Here is a 26,519-nt window from a genome sequence, read left to right as displayed (position 1 = left end):
TCCCAAAATTGCTTTCAGACATTTTGTTTATCAAAAGACTCAGATCTTGTGCTGATCTGAGGAAATAAAGGCTTAAAAATGTTTTAAGCCATTAATAAGTATCCTACGGCAGAGTCAAGAAAGTTTATGATTTCCATTATAAGCTTGGGCATAAAAAGGCAACAGTCCTAAAAAAGCAGCCCTCCAGAATATATGGAATGTGGCAATGGGTATAATGCCAATTTATAATGATCCAGTTAAGTAAAACAGATTTTTAAAGCTATGAATGATGTGAGCAGCATCACAGCAAAATATTTAATGAATACCACAGAACCAATCAAGTTTGAAAGTTGAGCAGATGTTGTTTCAATCAACAGATATTTGTAATGTCAAATATACCAAAACGTTTTCTAAAATAAATTCCTAATGCAGAAAATTTGATTTAAAGTTTGCTCCTAGCTAATAGTACCTTTTATTTAAATTGGACCCTAAACTGATCAGACAATACATAGCCCACACTTTCAGACATTTATAATAAAAAAGCTTTTATTTTCAATTGAAACAAATGCACCATCCTGCACTTGAAGGCTATCATGAGCCATAAGCATATTCCAAGGTGTATCAATGGCAACAGATTTGTTTCACCTCCACTGAGAAGTTACATAATGCACTCTTAATTGGTAAAGAAAAATTAAACTCAGCCTTCTCAAAGCTTCTGTACTGTGTTTCTCGGTTATTGTACAGTTCCACAGTCAGACCAAGAGTTTGCAGTGTGTGCAGATATTGTAGTCAATCAATAGTATTGTTTAATCATCATCTTCCTCCTCTTCCTCTTCCTCCTCAAAACTGTCTTCAAAGCCCTCGCTGTCTTCCTGGTCCTCATCACCTTCTATTGCTGTATCCCATTGTGGATGATTTTCTGGCACTGGTTTTGCTTCATGAACTTCCAGCTGTAATTGGATAAAGAAAAAGAAAGAAAAGGGGGGGTGAGGGGGGGCGTTTATTGACAATACACATCAATTTGGGAAAACAAAAAGCAAACCCCAAAACAAATGACGCCACACACAAAATTGACAGTTAAAAAAAAAAAAAAAACCAAAACCATCAGCTGCTTTCAGAAATAAGGCATGCATCTCATTAACTGGATGTATCTAGGACTAAGAGCAGGGAAATGGCATGGCAGGCCTCAAGGTATAAAGCCAGAGCCAACCATACTGCAGAAATTGAATAAAAATGAGAAAACGTGTATTAAAATATGCAGGCACTGGAAAGCATCACAAACTTTAGTCCTATTTAATCCATCATAAAATTACCACTACTGGCATCAGGCAGAAACCGCTTTTAAGTCCCTCGTTGCCACTGTTTTAATTATGACAGCTTGAATTCTTAAAGATAACAGGACTTTGGGGGTTTTAATAACCATATGAAGTAGCTTTCAATATACTACAAATACATAAAACAATTACACATCACCTTCAATGGTTTAATCTGGTCCAAACCCATATATGAATCCGATCTTAAATAAACTGTGTACTGATAGTTTCCAGGCTTGCCTGGTGCTGGGAACTTCAGCTCTACCTACAAAACAGAATTCACACCATAAGTTCTTTCCGCTTTAAACTGACAGAACAAGTATCTAAGTACTCTAATGAGCAGTAAATACTACTACAGAATAATATTTTTGTATTATAAAAAACAGATTAGTTTCTTACAAGTGACACTTCTTTGAAAATCTCTATAGAACAAAACACCCGCAGAAAGGAGACAATACCCAAGCACAATACCTTCCATGAAAGATGAATAATCAAGCCACATTATTTTCTGAATTAGACCAAAGTAACTCTGCTTTTAAGTACACAATGTCACCTTGTTGTATGCTTCCTAAATCTCAAAAACCCAAACAGGTTAAAGTAAAATGCTTGAAAGTATTAGCTTAACTCTAGTTACTTGAAATTGCATATAAAATCTAGTTTGAAAGAACAAAATACATCAAATCTCCATTTTTCAGAAAAGCAAAGAACACAGCCAAAGGTTACAGTCTCAGAAAGGTTTATACGAGCCGAGGGTAATTAATTTGTCACAGCCTCTGCTTTACAGAAAAAAAACACTTAGTATTTCTCACGCATTTGAATAAGTTTAAGAATTATCATTGTGTACGAATACTAGTTTTCATCAGCTTTTGATATCGGGGAAAAAAATCATATTTTGCAAAGAAACTTGAAAGTCTTCTTAAATTATCTCTTCTTTCTCCATTATCAATTTTCTTTTATCAGGAGAGTAAAATCTGTTTTCCATCTTAAGAGATAAGTATGAAAATATTAAAATCTAACTGCATTTGCATACCATAAGACACTTCAGTACAGTTTTGCAATACCCCAAAAGAGAATTCTTTACCTCTTCTTTATCTTTTAGTGTACAAACGTGATATGGCATACATATTAGCATCTGTTCCTTCCGATCTGCAATATATAGCCACCACCATTCTTGTTTTTCCTTTCATAAAAGAAAAAAAAAAAGAAAATCACAAAACAAGATTATTGAAGTCATATAAAAGGATGCCCCTACACTTTATAACAGGTAATTATGATTCGCTGGTCCTTATAATACAGATAAAAGAAGGTAGTTTGTATGTGTTTGGTTGGGTTTTTTCTTTAATTATTGGATGTGTTTGAATAAAATACATAGTATATACAGCACACTAAAAGCAAACAGGTTACCACAAGTAACTGTTGATCTCCAAAGGCTTCATTCTGTATATTCAGCCTAAGCTACCACGTGAGACATGGGACCATTCTGAAGAATTGTGTCGACTAAGGATTAATGAGCAGCTTCACACAATATAAACTACCTTAGGTCCTTCAACAGAAATCCAGCCTGGATAAAAAGGTCAGCATATAAAGCAACACACGCCAAAAGACAGTAAAGTACTCTTCCCAGTAAACAATCTTTTGCAGGCGAGTATATTTTGCCCCACTTCTCTCCCCCTCCAAAAGGCAGGAATCTCCTGGACATTGGAATTTGGACATACCTAGATTTCACTTTAAGGAAGTACGAACCACAGGCAGTATTCATATTTGTAAAGGACACGCAACAACTACTGCCTACCACACACAGCTTTAAAAACAGCTACAGGTCTTAAAGGTCTTGCCACTGCAGGCACTAAAGCATAGTGCCTAAACTAAATGAAATTAAATGAGTGCAGTTCTTCATAGAAAACAGCAACACTGTACAAAATTAATAGTTTATCCCTCAACTGGAGTTAGATTTTTAAGACTGTGGTGCAGTTCAGCAGCATAAACACAACCATTCTCAAATGGGAAAGACCATAGCTCTTCAACATCAACTCTTCATTTAACCGCTATTCCTTTTTGGTTAACCCTGTGGCACGCATTTTAGGCAAAATCCACTTTGGTTTAATAGAAGCTGAAATCTTTCTATTGCAAAGAAGTTAGTTTAGTACTGCAAAGCAAGTTTCTGTTCTTTCAACTCCTTAACTCTTTTCTTTAAGAAAAGTGAGGGAGGGGAAGACTTCTTCAATGTTATGAAGAAGTATTTTAGCAGACAGGTAATAGCCATAACAGCACAATCGTACCCTTAGGGGAAAAAAAAAAAAAGGGGGGGGGGGGGCAGAAATCCCACTTTTCGGGCAATCCCAGTGTTAGATTGCTGAACTGTGTTCCAAAACAATTTTTACCCACCTTTGACAGTCTGGTAACTGATCATGTTTGTAACAGACTGGAGCCCTAAAGAGTCCATTTGTAACACTTAGAAGCCAAGCTCCAAACCATCAGGCGAATTTTTATATATTTACACCAACAACAATCAGGTGGTTGCTTCAGTGCAATTGTTGTGTTTCATTTTTAATCTAACAGTATTGGAAGGACTGAATGAAAGGATACAGTGGAGTTCAACACCACCACTGGGCCCCTTCCAAATTCCACAGGTGGGAAGCAAATGCTGTTAACATGTAGAATTTGAAGAATTTTTGTCTCTAGTGAAAGAGTCAAAAGTTCATTAGTTTTGGTGTGGTTTTGGTTTTGTTTGTTTAGTTTTGTTTAAACACTTCAGAAGCCAATGTTTGGTGATCTGAAATTTAAATAACGCAGGTTGAAAAATTACAAAAGCTAAATTAACTCAACCTCTCTTTTGAAGTGACTAATTGTTACGCTAGTAGTAATTACCATCATCTCACTGAAATATTCAACTAGCAAACTACAGATTTACAATGGCAAGACACTCACACCAGCAACCAAAACACCTTGATTAGCACTGTTGAGTCCCAGAGCAGAGAGTTTAAAATTAACTCAGTGTGTTAATGCCCATTTTACAGTGTATAAAAGTAAAAGCGACTGCATCACAGTAAAGCAACAGCATTCCTTCATGTGTTTAGCATAAGGGGCAACTGAGAACAGGACAAAACCCTATTCACATGCTATTTAAGACCAGAATTTGTAGAATTGTAAGAAGTCCTTTTTGTGACTATTCTAAGTGATTTTCTTTATGGAAAACTATCCCATGTTATTACAAGGCATAAGTTATTTTATCTGTAAGTTTCAACAATAAATACATTGTCAATCTGCTTGACAGCTGTAGCAAAGAAGAATCTTATGCAGTCGAAGTGTTTATTTCCTAGCCAAAGGGCCTCTAGGAATAGAAGGATAAACAGTATAAATAGTACAGATAAACAAGAACCACAAGAGCTAGATCCATTACAAAAATGGCTACTCGCCATTTTGGACGTATAAGGTCTCTGACCACAGAAAAAAGGAACTGCATTTGTATCAGTATGTTATTTTTTATGTTATCAAAACACTGTGCTAACTTACTATACGTTGTGTATGTTTCCATCGCACTCAATGGCAAGGAATAATTATTTTTTTTTAGAACGAAGATCAAAACTGCCAACTGGATTTTCACAAAACCAGTAAAAATAACAGCCAAGGGAGGAAAGAAATACCAGAACAAGTGACATGCATTGGCTCAAAGGAATCTATAGAGTAAACTCTTTGGAAGTAAAGCTCCTGACCCCAAAGTACCACTGTTTCTTTATAGAAAGGACAACTGTGCAGGAGTATAATTTTCCTCTCTCTTATTGGGTGGAATTTAAAGTTTATGCCTGTGAGAATCTGGCAAGCTAACAGGCAAGCGGGCAAAATGCCCTTTAACAGATGGGTGCAAGGTTTAGCATGCCAGGGAACCAGTATGTTCATGAAATTGGAACACCAGGGCCAGTTTCTACCTAAAAATGTCAAAACTACAATCTGTGCAGTTTCTGGATCCATGGATGCAGAAGCAGAAGATAATTATTTAGGAACCTGCATAGATTAAAGATGCATCTCTGGCAGAGTAATCAACTGCCCAAAAACTTAGATGAAATAGTGTTAAGGCTACTCCCTAAGAATAAATATATTAGGCTCAGCTACACTCAAACATCTATAAATTCTGGAGCTTCACACAACTACAGCATTTCACCCTTAACTCTGCATCTCTGAACCAGCCATGACCACAATACACATAATACTCTAAATTGCAGATGAGAAAAAAGCCAGAGAGTACAATGGATTTTGTTCTTCAGATGTTGCAAATCAACTGTATCTGAACATGCTCCAACTGCAGCTACAGCACGAAGTACGGCTCCATTCAACTTTCAGTAAATCAGTGAAGAGAGGTTGAAAAACTTACAACTGCAGTACCATGGGGTAATACCTGTGTGTTTTTCAAGTTCAAGTATTCAGTTCAGCCCTAGGTATTTTTTTTAGTGTAGTACTGTATTTAGGTTTTATCATAAAACCCCTCAGCAGCTTGGTTACACACATCTGAAGTTTAAGCAGCTTTGTACAGAGGAAGTATAAGCAAAACCTCCAAAGGAACCCTCACTGCAGTAAAAGAGAAATACAAGTAGTTAGCGCTCCTGTGGCACTGGACATAGCACATACTCGCTGTTTGAGTTTAGACTGATGACCAAAGCCAGCTGCCTTCGCAGCAAGGAGGTATTAAGACTCACTCAACTGTATATTTGATGTGATCTAAGGCAGCCAGAAGAGCAGAATGCCAGTACACCTTTTCCTGTTATGCTGGTGTACTGCTGGAAGCTGTACTAAGAGACAAGGGTGTACCTAACAGTGTTAGGAAAATAGAGCGTTAAGATCAGCAATTGCAACTCTAGATGTTGTGAGGCCACAAAACTCTCAGCTAAAGGCTTCAGGAAAGCAATTCCTTTGGTTTATTTGTATATCCTGTCTGGCTCCTTAGCAACAGGTCTTGCTTCCCACAATTTGCTTTCTCATGATGGCAGAACTACGTAAAAACAGCAGGAACAGTGTGGTCACAAGCATGGGGACAAGGGAGTACGTTTTGCACACACAAGCGGTACAGGGTATAGACATAAAGAGCCTTGTGGACTGAAAAGACGGAGCAAATATACACAGTATCTTCCTTTTTTCTCATGTTTTCCTTTTCTTCCTCATCTCAGTTGTCTCCTTTAAACCATAAAAGGAAGCATAAGCCTTGCATCCCACCTTCCTGTTAGTGGAGATAGAATGATGAGAGGGAAGAGATCCTAGACTAGTTACCCAGTCAGACAGCAGGGAAGCAAAGGAAACCCTTTGAACCGCTGGCCCAGAAAGAAAGTGTGGCCAAATACTCCTTCCTTCTGGTTCCAATCTGGTCACCTCCCAAAGACTTAACTTATTTGCTCAGAACATAAAACCCATGCTTTGAAAAATCCCATCTTTTTCAAGGTTTCATTGCTGTAATGGGTTTTCAGACACCTATTGAGTGGTTAGCTGTTTGTGTAAGTAACAACTGATATATTGGAACATACTTCCAATACCAAAGGCTGCTGTAGAGACACCTCAGCCTATCTACTATACTGAGTCACCACTCTCAAATACATCCCTTCCTCTGATACCCATCCACACCTGACCTTATATTTTTGAGCTCTATAGGAAAGACTGTTCCACAGTTGGCTTCTGCCACTTCCAGACTATACTGTGGTAGGAGACAGCTTTGCCAACCCTCTCCATCTTCCACAGCTGCATGCTGTTTCACTGAGACTTGCAGTCAAGCAGCAAGCCAAAACAATCTGCTGATCCAAATGACCCCCAAACTCTCCTGTCATTTCTATTAACACAGGAGGGGTCAGGACCTCCTTCTCTCACAGGCGCTTGCAGTTAGATAAAGAGCAAGTAATACTCTACCCTTAACTCTATATTAGAGACACTGCTGTGTTTTCACACTCTATAGGAAGAAAAGAAAACCCTATAAATTAGATCCCTATATATCTGAAAGGTTTCATTCTGAATCTATTTGTAGCAGATCAGCAGAAAAAAAAAAACTTTAGCATCATTGCCATCAAAAAGAAACCTTAAATTCTATTCAAGTTTGCAAGTCTCTGGGAACTGGACAGAAAGAATAATACATTAAAAACTTTTTAGGAAAGCATCTGAAGGAGTTTAAGAGGATTTTCTAAATTAAGACCTTTTTTTAATGAAAATTAGCAATTTTTTCAAGTATCAGACTTTTTAAAAAGCCCATTATTTACAGTAAAAATATAAAAAGAGCAATTAGTTTCTATTGTGTTAATTCTCATGTTTCACAAATGTAATATTCTCTATTACCGACCTCAGGGAAAAAAAGACTGTAAACGGGATGTGTTATCTTTGACTTCGTTTCAAGAAGGGCTCGTTCCTTTCTCTGTATACTTTGCTGTAATTCTTGCCACTCCTGTCAAAGACAAGTTTAAAGAGTTACTGAGCACTAGCCATCTTTTGCATTAAAAAAAGACAGACATTTCAGCCTATGGAAATGATATATATGACAAGTTCCTATGCTATACTAAACAATACAAAAGGGAAAGGTACAAAGAGATTAAGTTATACAGTATGATTAAAAGCAAAAAAAAAAAAATAGAATCAAGCAACAGTAAAACTAAAGAGACCATTCATGTTAATATTTTAAAAAAATACCAAAACAACAACCCAAAACACTGATCTGTGGGGCTTGCACACATTCTTCAAAATTCACTTCTACAGCAGTGCCTACAAACACTCACTACCTGATCTGTCCTGATTACAAGCTTGATGATTCTTTTCCCACCAGAAACTTATTCTCAGCCTGTACAGGACTTCCAGCTGTCACTCTCAAGTCTTCCACTATGTTGTGGTTTAGGCCAAATCCACTACTGGGGACCTGAGGGGCCCCAGATGGGACCAACAGATGCTCCCCTCTACCCCTCTTCAAAGAGAGAGGCAGAGGAGGAAAAAGAGACTTATGAGTTTAGAAGAAACTAAACTACTTTAATGAAATATTAATAATAAAATAAAAAGAAATAATGAAATATATACAAAACCATATCAAGCTCCCAAGATGACAATCACATCACTGGCTGGCACTGGGGCAGTCCCAGGCTGGACTCAGTGACGGACAGGAACCAGATTCCGGATCTGGATTCAGGATCGGGATCACAGACAGACGAACAGAGTCCTCCTCAGACGTCGGCCATTGAAGGAAGAGAGAGTGACCCTTTGATCCCTCAGCTTTTATACTGAGCATGAGGCAGATGGGATGGAATACCCTGTTGGTCAGTTTTGGGTCACCTGTCCTGTCCGCTCCTCCCCACAGGTGGGACCCCACTATGCTTTTCCGCTTCCGACCCTCCAACGGGGCAAATAACAAAGTTGGTTGGCCTTGGCTGTTATAGCAATAAGTATAAGCAGGAGCCTCTCTGCATACCATGCCTGGGCATCAGCTATAAACAATTGGCCTTATCACTCTGAGAGAGTGAACGTTGTCTGCACAATACGCAGTTAATTTCAGTTGTTAGAAGAGGCCCAGCTAAGAAGCGAAGTTAGTGAACAAAATTGGTTCTGTTTTACCTCAAACCAGGACACACTGTAAGACCTGTGGTGCAGAAATCATCTACCACCACAATGCCTCATTCTCAGTTATTACCTCTTAATCCAATGTTTCAAATTACTAACTTAATAATTAACAGTCACTGGAGTTTATTAAGACCATATACAAGTTTGTTCAACTACAGCATGCTTATAGTATGCATTATACAGTATGCAACAGCCACTGCATGTAAAGAACAAAGTTCAAAGGAGAGACTTTATCTCACAAAATCTGCAGCAGCTAGCAATGAAATTAAGCTGAAAGAAACATTACAATCCTTCCTTGAAATTCACTTATTTTTCTCACGCCATTTTTAAGTTTTCTGTCTATTCCGCAAAGACCCTTCACTGTTCTCTCTGAAACAGGCTTGCAATGACAAAGCTCTTATGTTGGAATGAGGTCTGAAAACCACTGGAGAACAGATATTACTCCTTCATCCTAGTGTTGCCTAGCCTGAAGGGATGCTAGAGGATTAAAATGCATTTTCTCTCAACCCCAGAGGCAACATTACCCTTCAAGAAAAAGTAAGGCTTACAGCTTCATCATCTTTGTTTTGCTTCTCATCTTGTTCTCTGTCAGAATCTCTGTCACTTCCATCATCTTTTTCACTTTGAGAGTCCCTGTTTGTTTCTTCTTCTTCAGATTCACTTCCTTTATCAGAGATGTCCTCCTCTTCTTCCTTTGCAACTACTTCCTAATGGGAAAGAAGAAACAATAAAAAAAAAAACACAACAACAACAAAAAACCTCTAACTTAGTTTGTCTGCATTATTGTACTACACAGCATTCACAGCACCTGTCTTAAGGTCAAAGCCCTTATTTCCTATTGTGATCTACACTCTTCTGCTGTCATAGAGTATATCTACAGTGAAGATTAATCCTTTTCACCCCGTGTGCTAAGAGGAGCAGAGAAGCAATTTTCCTTCTCCACATGGCATCCACAACACAAATAGGAGAAAACAGTATTTGATTCTGGGGTTAAATTTCAAAAAGTCGTAAGAAAAGAAGAAAGAATATAAGAAAGTACCTACAACATGGCCCATGAGGTGGAGAAAACACCATGCAGTGGGAGCATAAAGGTACTAAAGCTACTTAATTTACCAAAAGAAAGTCTCATTTCATTTTTTTTCCTTTAAAGGAAAAGTAGAAGATACAGAAAAATCCAACTCCCAGAAGGCAGCGTAACAAGAACTAATAAAAAGGGACTATGGAGCCACACTTCTAAACTAGTTGGTCACAACTTTCAGCAGACCACTGGAAACATTACTGTGGTGGTTCCCTGATTATTTTACCAGTAATTTTTAAATTTAAAGAAAAAAATGCTGTTTCAGGAGATATGCTTTACAAAAGCATAGAATGAAATGTAACAGACAGATAGAAAAAAAACATCAGATTAGGAGTGATAAGCTGAACAAAATATTAAAATATCAATGAATCTATGAAGCTACCCCATTAGCTTGTTTTTGTTTCTGCTGTTTCGGTGGCTGCAACGAAGGTGGCACAGGTTTCTTTTTCAATGGCTTCTTTTTCTTTGATTTTGAAGCTTTCTTGGTTCCTTTATTCTTTTGCTGCCATCCTTTGCTCTTAACTTTGTTGACATCTCCTTGCTGTAGGAAAGCAGTATTTAAAATATTTATTCCATTCATTAAATTTCAGGCATTCAGTGTACTTTAAGCATTTTAAAGTTAGACATAACTTAGTTAGAAAGTTAGAAAGCATAACTCAAGAGATGCTTCAATAGGCATTTCTGGTAAAAAAAAAAAAAAGAGCTTGAGAAGCGCACAATTAGCAATTCAAAATCTGAAAGAAAGCTCTCCTTAGCTAGCATGAGGAACATTCATTGTTCACTTACTCCGTCTTCTGTTGGTTGCTCTTCTGCTGCACATATAGATTGTTCCTTTTCAAACACTTCCTGTTTAGACAAAGATGTGAGAACTATTAATGCTTCTCTATATCAAAAGAGCAAATTATTATTTTATATTTGAACTTAAACTAAATCACCTTAATCAGGTCTGAAGGTTTTAATCATCATGGCAAATTCTTTTATCAGTGACAAACACAACAGGAGATTAACAGATCAAAATTAAACACTGTTTCAAACCTTTGATCTAGGAATTTTCCAACACTAGCATTTACAAAGAAATTTAGTAATGACATGTCATCTTGTTCCAAAGAATCTACTTGTTTTATAAAGCATAGAAGTCCCGTATCACAAAAGCAAGCAGTAGTAAAAAGGCAAATTATGCTCTAGTTGCCAGAGCATTAAAAACTTCAACAGCTGCAGTGCCACTCAGGGACACAGGACAACAAATCAAACCAGAAATATGAAACATTAAGACAAACCATAATGTTAGTATTATGTAGACAAGAACATCTCTATGCAAATGGATTTTTTTCATGCATTTCTTTCTTCAAAACATAATACGTGCCATTTAAAAAAAAAAAAAAAAATCAGTCAGAAGGAGCTGTCTTATACAAAGATGGCAAATATGAGATAACATCATAAAAAAAAGCATCATATAAAAGGCTAGCTCTTGTTTTTAGGTCATGTATCTCAATTCCAGACTGCCTAGTGGGGTTCACGTAGAAAACATCTTAAATAAGTTTCCTATATGCTGTCAAACATTTTAATTAATTTTTAAGTACAGTTCAACATGCTCACAATTTTCAGTTTCCTTCATTTTTAAGGTCCAGCACAGTGATACAGTGCTTTTAATTTCTACCTACTGCACCCTCAGTTATCATTGAGATGATGCATTCCTAAATCCATAGTGTGAACCCATGGTACTTATATATACAGACTGCTTTCTGCTGAACTGGCTTCAATGACCAGTCTGATCAGCTGTTATATTCATGCTTGTATGCCTTACCTTAGAGGCATAACTCAGACTTTCCATTTACTTAGACGATTATCTGAACAGTACACATGCAAAAATTGACACTGTAGGCTTTGTCAGGTAAAAGTTTGTTTAGTTTCTGTGCATTGTTTTTTGTTCAAAGAAAGTCATTACTAACTACATTTTAAGCTAAAAAATAAGCACAAGTCAAAAGTTTAACTACTAGGGTGTAGTATTATTTTGGTTATGCCACATTGCTACCCATTCAGCATTCCACTTTCTTGATATGGCACTGGTGTACCTCCTTTTTATTAAGTTATGCATATTCTGTATTCTGCTGGACTGAGTTTCTTTCATAAACGTGTCTAAAACACCCAAGAGGATTTGTAACATTATGAGCCCACATAAAGTGAAATCAAACACCGTCCTAAGGACTTGAGTGAATACTTTATTCTAGTTCAAAAACTAGGCTTCTGAGTATCTCCTTTCCTGTTATTTACAAACCTCAGGGCAATATCGCTTGCCATATTCTTTTACTGTTCCCTACACAACTGCCAACGGGTCAGACTGAACTTTGGTTTGATTCCAAGAAAACTTTCTAATTCAGAAACAAAAACATAAGGGAGGATTAAGAGCCCAAATTCTCCATTTCAAAGCTTAATTTTAGAGTTTTATTTACAAAACACTATGTTAGCTTGCAAAGAAGAAATGCCTGTTTATTAGCACATATTTGCAGTTACCCTGAAAGAACAAGTATTCTTAATACTTACTGCCATGGTCTGTCTTGTTAGTGTGACCAAAACAGTGACAAGAGAACCTACTGTAATATTGTTGCTGTCTTCATCATCCAAAACTAGTGTAAAAAGAAAAGCAACACATATATTAAACTTCTTTAAAGTCCTTTTTTCCATTAAACATTGCTTCTGTCTAAATATAAGCATATAAATTCCAGCAATTTTAACACAAGAGAATTTCAAAATATTTTTAAATAAGTCTCCTACAACCTCAAATATACTATCAGATGAGGGCTGTTAATTCAGCAAACTATAAAACAGCAACATTGAGTTTGAAATTTTAATTGCATGAAAGTTAGAAAATTCAAAGTTATAGCTGCCGTGGGAACCATAACTCTGTAATATTGTGCATTATATATTAAAGCATAAAACTTCAGAAACATGAAATACCACACATGACCAAAGGGACCTTGTTATATTTGTTCTGGGAATCATAACTTTGATTTTCCTGACTTTCATATGATTAACAACTCAATTTCAATGCCACATTAACAATCATGCATTTAATTATTTTTTAAGTAGAAGGCAAAGGAAAATAAAAGAACAGCAATGATTATTTTAACTAAAACATCAAACATAAAACCCACAGGAATGCCACTGAGGAGTTTACATCTCCAGTCTGTGAACTGGAGAATCTCCCAGGTTGGGAAGGAAGAGAGTTATATCCCAGTGTGGATTTCCCATCACCACCACCCCAAGAAAGCATTTTTACTACTCACCAGTTTTACATGTATGTTATATATAATGGTAATATCAAGCTAAATAGAAAAGCATATGCATTGTTTAATCCTCTGTATCACACCTGGGTACAGTTGTGTGACAAATGAAGGCTACAGCCAGAAAAGGACTGACAAAATATGGGAAGGTACACAACTGTGTGCAATCCTGTGCTACAAGATAAAGTCTTTTTTGGGTTTGTTTTTAAAAACGCACATAAACAACATTCAGAAATACCGAGCTTACCAGACTTTTGCTTCTTTAACAGATATTTCCATTAATGTTTGCTTCTCACAGAGGACTATGCATAAGCCAAGTTACAAATTAGGCTACCCAAACAAAACGTATCGCATTTTGAATTTGATCATTGCAACCACAGGAACAATACAAATTAGAAACAACCTTTCAAATATCTCATAGTTAATAGCACTGATCATCTACAAAGGAAAGGAGACCGCAGAACCAATTCACCTTCCACTGAAAGGCTGCCTAACAGGAACTGCTTAATAATATACCTAATCTTCAAAGAGGAAGAGCATTATACATTCATTGAAACAGTGCACGCAAAAGGTAGCTAAGCACAGCATGGAAAAATTCTGCCAGATGTAAAAACCGCACAAGGATTACCACAAAGGAACCCATGAATATTTAGTCATCAGGGTCTCCAACTCAAAATCTCACAAAGGACTCTCCATGCTGGAGTAAGCCAAGCATAAATTCTGGAATAAGTACAACTTTTTAAGATAGCTAATAAAAGTGGTATTTCAAACAGAATTCCACATTGCTCATGAAATATTAAATCAATGGATGAAATACCAGATAAGCTCCTGTAGGAGAAAGTACTGCTGGCTTGGGAATCTGTGAAATGTTTCAATGTACTTTATCTCCTCAGACTATAAATCTTATGTGCAAGAACCCGCCACTCAAAAAAGTATGTAATTTCCAGGCCACATAAATAATAGTGAGTTGTGTTTCAGCATCCTCCAAAAGCTTACTGCCAACAGACTATCAAAATTTCAGAAGAGCAACATATACAGAACAAAAGGACCTCCCACTCACCCTGTGGTTTTATATCCATAGTAACATATGGAAAGCTGCCAAGGACAGCCATAACTTCATCATATTTCTTATCTTCTAGGAAATGCAGTAAATTGCGACGATCAGAACCTTTCAAACTCACCAAATCCTGAATACTTTTGATTTTATACTGAATTAAAAAAAAGAAAAAGGAAGTCACATGGTAGCAGAGAACACAGTCCACAAGTAAACTCTTGATAATACATCATTTGTACCCCCCCATTATTAATATATACACACCATTTGATTAGTTCTTATAAAAAACATGCTTTAGGAAACTAGCAAGCATATGTTTTGAAAAACAATAAAACAAAGGGGTTGCATTCAAACCTGCTAAATAGTATTGCTTTGAACATCAGTGTGTTCCATACTATGTCACCTCTTAGACACTGAATACATTTCTTATAAAACTATTACTTCAGACAGCTTTCTCAGAAAGCTGAGCCAAGAAATTTTACTAATTGGGTTTTTTATTTAGAGTATCTCAATGCTTTGAGATTTATATTAGCAGGAACAAGCTACTTTTTTTTTTTTCTTTTTAATACCGAATTGCAAACAAATCTAAAACCATTCCTTTTAAGATCTGAAGGCTGGAGTGAAACGGATAAAACAAACACAGATTTGTCTGACCACTTGATTACTTTGGTCTGTTAGAAAAGTGCGTATTTTAATTAAACAACTTCATGCATCTAGGTGACTGACCACACCTCCACTCTAGAGGACTGTCTTTTTTAAAAGTTCAGTGAATGGGAATCCAGTACAAACAAAACCCTAATAAATTGGTCTCATCCCTCTTTCAGGGGAAGGACAGGTAGGATTGTAACATGGCCAAATTCTTGATTTCTGTATTTCATTACACTGCACGTGCCAAAAATTACACCTAAAATTGTGTATTTTTGGGGGGGCTCCCTGTAGTTTAGGGCTGGATTAAGAAAAGTAAGTGTTTGATGATACCTCTAAGAGAATGGTTCTTTTACTTCATCCAAAGAAAAAGACTACTTGAGTATTTGATGAACAAGCTATCTTCAAAGGGGATTAAAAAGTGCAGTATTCAAGAATTCTTTATCTTCACACTAACACAGAAACATTTAAACACCACCTAGGGCTGTAATTAAAGCTACACGAAACTTCCATTAGATAAAAAGAATATTTTTAAGATAATGGTAAGAATTAACCAGCATGATAAGACTATCACAAAAATCAACAGCTTCTACTAAAAAATAACTGCTTGTTTCTAACCAGAAATTCCTAGAAGATATACTACAGTCAAACAAACAAGAAGGTTTGAAAACAGTGATGTAGTGAGTGCAACAGGAGTGAAGACACATATGCAGGTATTCAGACAAGACTATTCTCTTTTGTGCTTAAATTCTAGTAATACCAACACTTACCCAACTATACAGCAATAGCTTTTTAAAGCATCCTCTTTCATACAAAAAGGATGATAAAATCTGAAATACTTCCCACAGTAACTGATTTTTTTTTTTCGTTCTATGAACTCCTCTGTGCTACCTTCCAAATATATTTGCTATCAGACTAGATTAAGAACAATGTAAAGCCAGAGAAGGAAAAAAAAAATCCCAGTAGAGTGTTCCAGCTCTATTCTGGAAAAATGTTGTATTAACTAGGAGATAGTAAAAGACAATAAAAAATGCCTCTATAAATACATTAACAACAAAAGGAGGACTAGGGAGAATCTTCCTCCTTTACTGGATGCAGGGTGAAACACAGCGACTAAGGATGAGAGAAAGGCTGAGGTACTTCACACCTTCTTTGCCTCAGTCTTTAATAGCAAGACTCATTGTTTGCTTGGTACCCAGTCCCCTGAGCTAGAAGACAGGGATGGGGATCAGAATGAGACCTCCATAATCCAAGAAATGGTTAGTGACCTGCTGCACCACCTAGACATACACAAGTCTATGGAGCCAGATGGATTACACCCAAGAATGCTGAAGGAGCTGGCGGATGTGCTCACCAGACCACTCTTCATAATTTATCAGCAGTCCTGGCTAACTGGGGAGGTCCCAATGGACTGGAGATTAGTAGATGTGACACCTACCTACAGGAAGAACCGGAAGAAGGATCCAGGGAACTACAGACCTGTCAGTCTGACCTCTGTGCCGGGGAAGGTTACAGAGCAGATCATCTTGAGTGCCATTACACACTATCTACAGGACAACCAGATGATCAGGCCCAGTCAACACGGGTTCATGAAGTGTAGGTCCTGCTTAACAAACCTGATGCCTTTCTATGACAAGGTGACCCGCTTGGTAGATGAGGGAAAGGCCATGGATGTTATTTTCCTAGACTTCAGTAAGGCTTTCAATACTGCTCCCCACAGCATTCTCATGAAAAAAATGGCTACCCAGGGCTTGGACAGGCGTACACTCTGCTGGATCAAACACTGGCTGGAGGGCTGGGCCCAGAGAGTGGTGGTGAATGGAGTTAAATCCAGTTGGCAGCCAGTCACAAGCAGTGTTCCACAGGGCTCAGTGTTGGGGCCACTCCTGTTTAGTATCTTTATTAGTGATCTCAACGAGGGGACTGAGAGCACCCTCAGTAAGTTTGCAGATGACACCAAGTTCAGTAGGAGTGTTGATCTGCTTGAGGGTAGGAGGGCTCTTCAGAGGGACCTAGACAGGCTGGATTGATGGGCTGAGGCCAATAGTATGAGCTTCAACAAGGTCAAGTGCCGAGTCCTGCACTTGGGCCATAACAACCCCATGCAGCGCTACAGGCTTGGGGAGGAGTGGCTGGAAAGTTGCCCAGCAGAAAAGGAGCCGGGGGTGTTGGTCAACAGTCAGCTGAACATGAGCCAGCAGCATGCCCAGGTGGCCAAGGCGGCCAACAGCATCCTGGTCTGTATCACAAATAGTGTAGCCAGCAGCACTAGAGAAGTGATTGTCCCACTGTACTCAGCACTGGTGAGGCCACACGTTGAGTACTGTGTTCAATTTTGGGTGCTACAGTATAAGAAGGACATTGAGGTGCTGGAAAGGGTCCAGAGAAGGGCAACAAAGCTGGTGAAGAGGCTTGAGAATAACTCTTATGAGGAGCAGCTGAGGGACTTGGGGTTATTTAGTCTGAAGAAAAGGAGCCTGAGTGGAGACCTTACTGCTCTCTACAACTACCTGAAAGGAGGCTGTAGAGAGGTGGGGGTCGGTCTCTTCTCCCAAGTTACAACCGATAGGACAAGAGGAAATGGCGTGAAGTTGTATCAGGGGAGGTTTAGGTTAGACATTAGGAAGAACTTCTACACTGGAAGGGTTATCAAAGACTGGAACAGGCTGCCCAGGGAAGTGCTTGAATTGCCATCCTTGGATGTATTTAAAAGACGTCTAAATATGGTGCTCAGGGACATAGTTTAGAAGTGGGCCTGGTAGAGTCAGATAACAGTTGGACTTGATGATCTTAAAGGTCTTTTCCAGCCATAACGATTCTAAATTATGATAGTACTCTGTAATAAGGAGGAAACTGTTTCTTCTGCTTGTGAGGTCAATGCAGACTGATCTTTTACATTCTTTAACACTTACAAGATCTCTGATCTTAATTCCCACTTCCTGAGATGGACTTTAAAGAAACATTTTTATTGTCATAGTTAATTCATGACCTTCCTTCCTTATCAGCAAATAGGTAAAAGAAGTAACGGGAAATGTTTTAAAACATCACCAAGTATCAGTCATAGTTTTATACCTTTTTATGATTGGAGACTCGCCTAAGGTTGTCCTCTTCAATGTGAGGCAGCTGCAAAAGGGGAGACTTGAACTGCTGAAGTCCCTGGACAGTCATCTGGGAAAGCTTCATGCAATTTTCCAAAGATCCCAAAGATGGAGCACGGAACTCCCTTTCTTGGGGAGAATGAAACAGGTAACATAATTTTAATTTTTTTTTCTTACACTTTTATAATGTATACTTATATTACAGACTACAGGAAATCTTGGGTTTAGTCAAGCAACAAAGAGGCATCTTAAAACGTTCAGTATAATTAACCAGGCAGCCTTTTTACTCTCACTGCTCACTCACTCCAGTCTCACAGTGCAGCAGACATTTTCTTCCCTCTATTTAGACTATCACAGCTGAACACTAAGAAAGGGAAAGACTTCATCTAACACTGTCTCAGGGAAGAACAGCACAATGTATCTTTGCAATTACTATAAAACCTTCCACTTAAGTTTAAAAAAAGCAAAACAAAACTTTGTAAGCATATCTTTAGATATAGTTTATCATTAAACATTAATCTTTTACAGCACGATACATTATTTGTAAGATTTTTATCTTGAGATGAACATAAAGGTAGCAGCCTATTTCATGCAAGAAAAAAAACATAGGTATAACTGAAGCTAAGCAAGGCTTATGTTTTAAAGTATACAGTCTTCATAATTAAAATAATCAGAAGACAGACTGGGAGAAAGTCTAAGCCAGAATCAAGCAAGAGGGAAAAAAAAAGTCATTTAATACTCTTCAACATTTCTGCAAAGAAATGGAAAAGCAAAGCAGACAGGTTTCCATATATTGCTATTTAACTTTGTTAGAGAACTGTCCATTCATAAATAAGGCTTCTCAAAACCCTGTTTAGAAAACTCATTTCAGAATTCCCCTGCAGCTCAAGAGCTGCTGCGAGTCCAGAATTGGCAATGTTCAGGTCACTCTATATATATACTTCACCATGAAACAGCAAAATGAGTTAGATTCTCTTCAGAGAGCCAGGAGAAATTTAAGCTACTTAATTCTTAAATTTTTTTCTGAATTCATATGTGACATATGAAAGAACTGAAGGCAGTTTCGAACAAGTATTACAGAAAGCACCTGTAATTTGATGCCTGTCATTTTATTTAAGAATCAGCATGTGTATCTTCCCTACATTTTAAAACCTTTTCTCAGAAAACAAACAAACAAAAAAATCAGCCTTTGATTACCTTGACAGTTACAGATATATTCTGCATATAAATATATAAAAATAAATATGAATATAAGTATCTCTGTGTATACATACATAAATATACACATATATGTATACAAATATGTATACTTGGTAATGGATGTATTTGACTGGCATCGGTATATGTGGAACACTACAACAGGGGCATCTTTCAATAGATGGCTCAGACAGATGGTCAGAAGGAATATGACCACTCTGTTAGGGCTGTGTGATCTTGCTTACCACACTATCAAGGCAACTACAAACGTGGCTAAAAGCGGGTTTACTTACACCTGGGTGAGAAGGAGGAACCTGACCAAAAGGGTACCAAAGCAAATATTGCTGAATGTTGAAATTAAGTGCCAATGGTCATGTATTTTCTTTAAAAGTTTAAGTTAATTTTAAAACATTCTACAGAGGAGATACGAAATGGTAACAAATCTGACCAAAAAAATTCAGTATCTTCAGTATGTCTTCTCCTTCAGCATGTTAAATGCATGACAGATGACTACCACCTCTGCTCCACCTGCCCTTGTCCCCTCAAACGGCCTGCTTATTCATTAATCACACCAAGCTATAATCAGCTATCAAATCAAATCACATGGTAGGAGCTGTGTTGATTTTTTTTTAAGACCCATTATACTAATAAACCCTGTGAAGATTATACACAAAGCAAAGACAAAAATAACACCAGAGGGATTATGAATGGAACTACACAGCTAGAAATATTGGTAAGTAACAAAGATGTTAACTTCTACCTTCCAAAAGAAAAGTAGTAAAAGAAAGACTAATTTCCCAAATAAATAGCAAAAAAAAAAATTACTTTCCATCTTACCTATCTTCCACCTCCCCCATAATTCTTTTGGTTGCTGCTAAGGAAAGTCACAGGATTTTTAAATGAAAAAAAAAATACACTGCAAACCAAGTTAATAAAAGAATCCTACATATTCTCTGACAAACTGGCTTTTGCAGGAAATTCACCTAGAGCTTTGAGACCACAGAGCACTAGTCAGAGCAGAAATTCTCCCCTTTCTTAAAGCATTGACTCATTATCCATATGACAGTTGAAAGATATTTAACGAAGTTGGAGAATATTATTTTGGTTTCCTGAAAAATAACACAGGACTTCATATTCCCTGAGAGTGGGTCTGAAGAGAGACAGCACAGCTTTTAACACCACCCAACTGCCCCACCAGAAAATGAATGCCAATACTACACGTTTTGACAGCTTCTGCTAGTCAAAGTGCACAAGACAAGATGACCTTTAATCATCCAAAACATATGATATTAAAGTAGTCAATCACAAATTTAAATGGAAATCATAGTTGCTTGTGAAGGAATGGCATACACCTGGGTCAAACCACCGCCTCTACATGACACTGCAGCTTCCAACCTGAATTAAGAAATGCACTTGCACTGGACAGCTGAAGTGATGCCTAACCTTTTTGCAGACAGTTATTAGAGCACATACCATGTTTTTTTGGCAGCAAACACCTTGCTTGGCAGAGCAGCTATCTGCTTATGATACTTAAGGATGATCTCAAAGAAGCCATCCAGATAATTTAGATCCCCTGATTATCAACTACCAGTTAATCATCACAAAACAACGGATGCAAGCAAGGAATGCCAGGGAGCAAAGCCTATTTTCAGGGAGCTGCATGTAAAAAGAAAATCTCACAGACTATGCAGAAATCAGGCAAGAGAATACCAAACATTTTATCTAAACGTAGATCGTAATTGCCACATTTTCCACCAGGCTGGGAAAAGCTTAGCAGTAACTAAAAACTGACTGAACTGAAATGAAAATAGTATCAATTTTGTTTTCATGAAAGCAGATTAAAACTGTTCCTTGAAAATAACAAATCCAAGTAATAACAAATTCGAACTCATTTGCGAAGAATGATAGCTCTGTTAAAACTTAAGAGGTAACCATGATTTTTACGCCAAACTACACCCATTCTTTGATGGTAGATTGTTTCTAACAGGGTTTGATAAGAAAGGCAGCATCCACGGCTTTTATGGGGATGCATAAGCAGACTGAGGTACCACTTTTTGCTATCTGGGGAGGCAGGATGCTTATCCCAGTGAAGGGCTCAGACAGCAGAGTTTCAAAAATCTCATTCCATGATTTGCTGTCCTTAGTGCTTCTCAGTCTATCTTGCCTCTCCTTCAAGAACAGCCAATACTGGACCAATACCCGAATGCTATATGGACATTTTTAAAATTAAAAAGGAAAATAAGTGCCAAGATTCTGAAGATTCATCCAAGGTGCTTTTCCTCAAAAGACTTGATCACAAAGTATGCATAAATGGTTACAGATAAATTTGTAAGATAATAATAATACTACAGGATATTTGAAAGACAAATGAATGTAGCACAAAATGAGTCTCCTCATCCCATCATCAATTTAGGTTTCACAAAACAGGATTTCTCCCCAAAAATATTTCTTTAGCTAGTATTAACGCATGCCATCATCTTTCTATTTTTACAGATCAGGACTTCTGAACACCTATAGCTAATTACAGCATGTGATAATTTTATGTACCACGTCAAGGCTGATATAAGTGAAAATTAGAACTAAAACCAGAAACATTAAGTTTTAAGCTACTTAAAATTATGTTAATATGACAAATACACAAACTTAAACAAAATAATCTCTCAAAAAATTCAATATAAACTTTAATTTTACTCATATCTTAAAAAAAAGTAAACAAACAATGACACCTTTTCAATTTGCAGTTGTTTCCCACCAGTAGTCATCAGGGGGAAAAAATTCTTTCTACATGTACAGTCAAAAAATAGGACCAACATTTTGAATATGCTAAGTGACAAGTAGTAAAAACGGCAATTTTCCTTTAGCTCAAAGACCAAAATTCTGAAACGGTTTACCTTCAAGTCCTCAAATTCATTATTGTTGGCCCGATGGGCAACTGTTGGGTATCATCTTCCCTTTAACACTTTGTGCTGAGAGCACTGGCATGGAACTGAGAGGGAACGTTTGGTACAAATTTCTGAATACTGCCATTTTAAAACTTTGGAAATAATTTTGAGAAAATCTGCTAAATAAATACCAAACAAATCCTCAATTATACCTATGATACTCTCCTATTTTTTCCCCAAATCTATGGAAGTAAATTCTACCATACATAATGACAGCTGTAAATTCTTATACACTTTCACAGACTCATTGATGGAACTTCAAAGCAGTTTATTAAATACACTGCATCTATAAATACTCATCTTACTGTCAAATTAAAAAGGTGTCTCCATGTACATACAGAACTAGAGGAGAATAATACAGCTACTTGGAGGTCATTCAGGCTGTAAAGTATATCATGTACTCCGTTAAGTATCTTATTTCAGCTTTTACAAGAAGAGCTATAGGTGGTTTGCATTTTTCAAAGGCTTCCATTTCTGTTGCATAAAAAAACCTTCTGGCTGTATTATTTTGGTTTCATTTTGCACAAGAGAAAACAAGTATTTGCTAGTTGACTAATATATACATGGGATGTCTTAAAAGACATCTTCCAGAGGTTTGAAGAACTTTTATAAAAGCCTATCCAGATTAAAAAAGACAAACCTACGTTTGGCATACACAAGTAAAAAGGTATCTTCATTCAAGCATTTTTCATAATTAGCTGTAATATACGCACTTGGTCTGGCTGAGCTAGCAAAACTTTAAAGAAAAAAAAATCCTTCCAAAACAGCTACTTAGCCTTTTATGAAGTAAATTATTAAACTAATAAAGTTTCTTTGCAACTTTGTTACAGTGCTAGTCTGGACAATATTCACAAAAACATATCCACAGCTGAGCTCTTAATTGATACTCATTAACAAATATAATCTAACATTAGGTAAAGATTACTTCTACAATGAAAAATATGGCTACTGCTTACTTCCAGGTTTCAAGTTTTCTCCCCAGCAGTCTCACAGACTAGTAAGGATAGGGTTTAAAAGAGAACTAGAAGTATACTTCATCAATACTTCTTTCTAAAATAGGACACATAAGCCAGCACGCAACATCCTTATCTGCTCACATCCCCTCTCTCACGCTTTGTCTGGTTAGGAACACAATTTCCAGCACCACTTGCAATAGTGCTGGGAAAGATCTTCCCCAAAACCATTCTTGTTAGGAGGCTATCAATGCTTGTTACAGGAATTTTGATCTAGTAAAGATCAACCAATAAGTATAATTTGATAGCAAACAAAATGGTCACCAGTTTAGCATAAAAAAAAAGGCCTTGCCTATGTTTGTTGCAATAAAGGAATGAGATCCTAGTCTTTGTTTCTTTACACTGTAAGCAACCATCTTCAGCGTAATTGCCTTTTTACAGTAAAAATAAAAAGTTTATACATTACATTTCAATTAAATTGCAATTTTTATGGCAATTACAGCAAAGCAGCTGCCCCTACAAGTTCAGAAGAAAACTACATCACAGGCTAAACAGCACAGGATCCTGAAATGGAGAAATGTGAGCAATATACAAAGAAATGAGGACAAAGAAATTACTCAAAAAACAAGTGTAACTCATAAGAGGACAGGAAGAGCTGTAAAAGTGTGAGTGAATAGATGGATGAACACAAGATTTAATTTGTCTTAAACTTAGTGCTTTGCTACCAAAAATGGACCAGATCTTTAACACCAGGTTTTCAATTGCATTTAAGGAGAAACTTTTAATTGCAAGAATTACGAGCTGAACACACATACTAAAGATTTCAGAGTAGGGCTTGGCAGCAGCAGCTTTTCAATCCTCAAAATAGAGAATTCTCATTACAGTAAAAAGAGTAAAAGTGCATTTAGGTGTTTCTAAATATCACAGGTTAAGTTTCCCACAGACTTTATGAAGCACTGCAATGAAGAATCATATTTACTAGTTTTAATTATACAGTTTCTTTTCTTACCTTCCCGGCTTCGAGCCATTATTATTAGTTGGCAGATCACATTAATCATTTCTTGAAGTAGTGCAGGACTCTTTTTCAGGATAAACTGCTGATCTGCAAGACATAACAGGCTGCAATTATGCTGCACTTCTATTAGGAAAAGAGGAGACAGTTTACATGAACTGGACATTTAATGTTGCAGCCTTAATTTATATTTATTCTCATATTATTGAAAATACCACTTTATTCTCATTGACACATCCATCTGTAACATTCCCTAATAAAACAGGAAAGAGTAAGTGCTAAGAATGAACACAGATTTTATATACCAGACAAGGAGTTTCCACACCAAATGAAGTATTTATGAGATCCGTCTAAAAAAGCAACAGGATAGCACAGACAATTTACCAGTCTTATTAAAATAGCATGAATTCTTTAGTTAATTGCAAGTTGAAAAAAAGGATTTTTAATTTTAAGTAAAATACTAGGTTTTGGAAAAACATTATTTGTAAAGTACTAACTACTTCTGAATACAGATCTGTGAGGTTGTAAGTATAAACAGTAACTAAGTAGCAAGGAAGACAAGAGATTTTTAGTGACTATTTAGAACTGATCATTTTTCTTTTGAAAGAAACTGGAAAATTTGAACCAGAGTATCTTCACTGATTTCTCGTGGTTTGTTTTTTTAACTTGCATTAAAACACAGAATATCAAGTTTGCTGGTCAGCCTAAGAAACCATGAGTTTCATGGTTGAAACTTATGAACTGCATTTAGAAACATTTCAGTTTGCATATTTACAAGTATGAAAAATTGCAAAACTGAAGCTCATATGTAACTGATATTTAAAGTTCTAGTCTTGTCATCTTTGCTTCACATAGTGGACTAAAAACTCCAAAAATAAGCACGCACAGAAACATCAGAGAGCAATATTATGCATATCTTTGATTTCTTTACTCTGAAAAGCAAATATACTTCATGTTTAACTTTTTATTCTATTACAAAGAAAAAAAAATTGAAGTCACATTTGCAGCCAAAAAGCTTTAAAAAGTAGGATATCAGTATTACAGGGCTGTCAGGAGAACGAGTAAATGCTAAGTAAATGTTTTCGTTATTCAACTTGATTAATTAAGTACACTGCACAGAGATTACTGAGCAGAGATCCATGCAACTCTTTAATGGACAACAATTATGAATACTGTAGCATGCAACTGTTTCCAACAACATCCAATTAGGGGAGAAGCCATTACCTTCTTCAAGGACCTCAGGAACTTTCATCCTTGCAAGGTGAGTCAACAGCAGAACTCTGGCTTTTAGGCTGTAAGGGCAGGTGAGCGGAGGCTCATTCTTCTTTAAATTTATACCACCAATTTCCCTGATTAGCTAAAAGTTAAATACAAACAGCTATTTTGGTGCTAAAGAGAAACAAATACAGGAGGAGAACAGTTTACAAAGGAAAAAAAAAAATCTACATTCACAAAAGCAAGCCTTTAAGTAACCTTTCCCTGGAAAGTTCTGTAGAGATGAACATTAGCCATTTTTATTTGTAACACAGCTCTAAAAAGTCAAAAAAAGTCTTTAAATTACTTGTTTCAGTGTGGGAGTGAGGGAGAGAAGTAAAGGTTTGCACACAAGAAACTTGCCTTGAATAGCATTGAGTAAATTTGTATTGATAGGTAAATACATTAAAAATCTGATTTTGTTGCCAAGGTTTACTAGATTCAACCATATTTCTAAGGTATTTATATTAAACTCAATATGCACAAGTAACAGCATTACCTTGAGACCTTTCACCAATCTAAGACCCAGCCAACTTCTTTAGAAATAGTCTCAGGTATCACAGGAAGAAAGGTTATAAGCCTGAACCCCCTGGTAGGCTGAAGATCAAGTATTTTAACTTATTTACAGACAGCACCGACTTGAAAAAAAGCATGATGTTCTTTATTCAGGATGACCACTCTTGGTCCTAACTAGAACAAGATATGCAGTTCAAACAGGTCTCTCTCACCTGACTTTGTTGAAGACCCTGGAGGGTGAGGCTGCAAAGCTGAGTAACAGAAGCTCATAGTTTATAAGAATCAATACATGGCCCAGAAGCTTCACTTCTTAGGTCAACAAGTTACCTGAGGAGAGACTGAGGTTCCAAAAATCTCCAGCCACAAAGAGAAGTTAGGCTATCAACAGCCAGGCCACACTAACCTTTGCCCTGTCTTCCCCTACACTTGAAAAAAGATCTTCTAACAAGAAGCTCCTTATAAGCACATCCTGATATAACACCAGACCAAGAAGAGTAAAACACTTTGATAAGAAAACTTCCTAACAAGTATAGATACTGGGTTTATGATAAAACAGTGAAATAAAAACAGGAACAATGACCACGGCACCAAAAGCAGGGTACACTAACAAAAAATTATTAGCAATACC

At 36.9% G+C, this 26,519-nt stretch overlaps 1 protein-coding gene across 1 annotated transcript in view; it reads right to left on the bottom strand.

Annotated features, from left to right (window-relative positions):
• Positions 1-507: 507 nt before the first annotated feature.
• Positions 508-26,519, bottom strand: part of SEC63 (SEC63 homolog, protein translocation regulator) — a 62,365-nt gene continuing 36,353 nt past the window's right edge. The window contains exons 10-21 of the mRNA XM_082481893.1: positions 25,346-25,478; positions 24,119-24,211; positions 17,992-18,146; positions 14,281-14,428; positions 12,481-12,563; positions 10,726-10,785; positions 10,322-10,480; positions 9,410-9,568; positions 7,603-7,704; positions 2,374-2,472; positions 1,453-1,557; positions 508-929 (exon numbers count right to left, since the gene is read on the bottom strand). Of these exons, the coding sequence (XP_082338019.1) occupies positions 786-929; positions 1,453-1,557; positions 2,374-2,472; positions 7,603-7,704; positions 9,410-9,568; positions 10,322-10,480; positions 10,726-10,785; positions 12,481-12,563; positions 14,281-14,428; positions 17,992-18,146; positions 24,119-24,211; positions 25,346-25,478 (1,440 nt within the window). The 3' untranslated portion in view covers positions 508-785. The remainder of the gene's footprint in view (positions 930-1,452; positions 1,558-2,373; positions 2,473-7,602; positions 7,705-9,409; positions 9,569-10,321; positions 10,481-10,725; positions 10,786-12,480; positions 12,564-14,280; positions 14,429-17,991; positions 18,147-24,118; positions 24,212-25,345; positions 25,479-26,519) is intronic.

This window comes from Vanellus vanellus (assembly GCF_965231255.1).
Source record: "Vanellus vanellus genome assembly, chromosome: 3".
In the NCBI taxonomy this organism is placed as follows: Eukaryota; Metazoa; Chordata; class Aves; order Charadriiformes; family Charadriidae; genus Vanellus; species Vanellus vanellus.
Note: the sequence above shows the minus strand (reverse complement) of the source record. Positions and strands in the feature narration are given on the sequence as shown.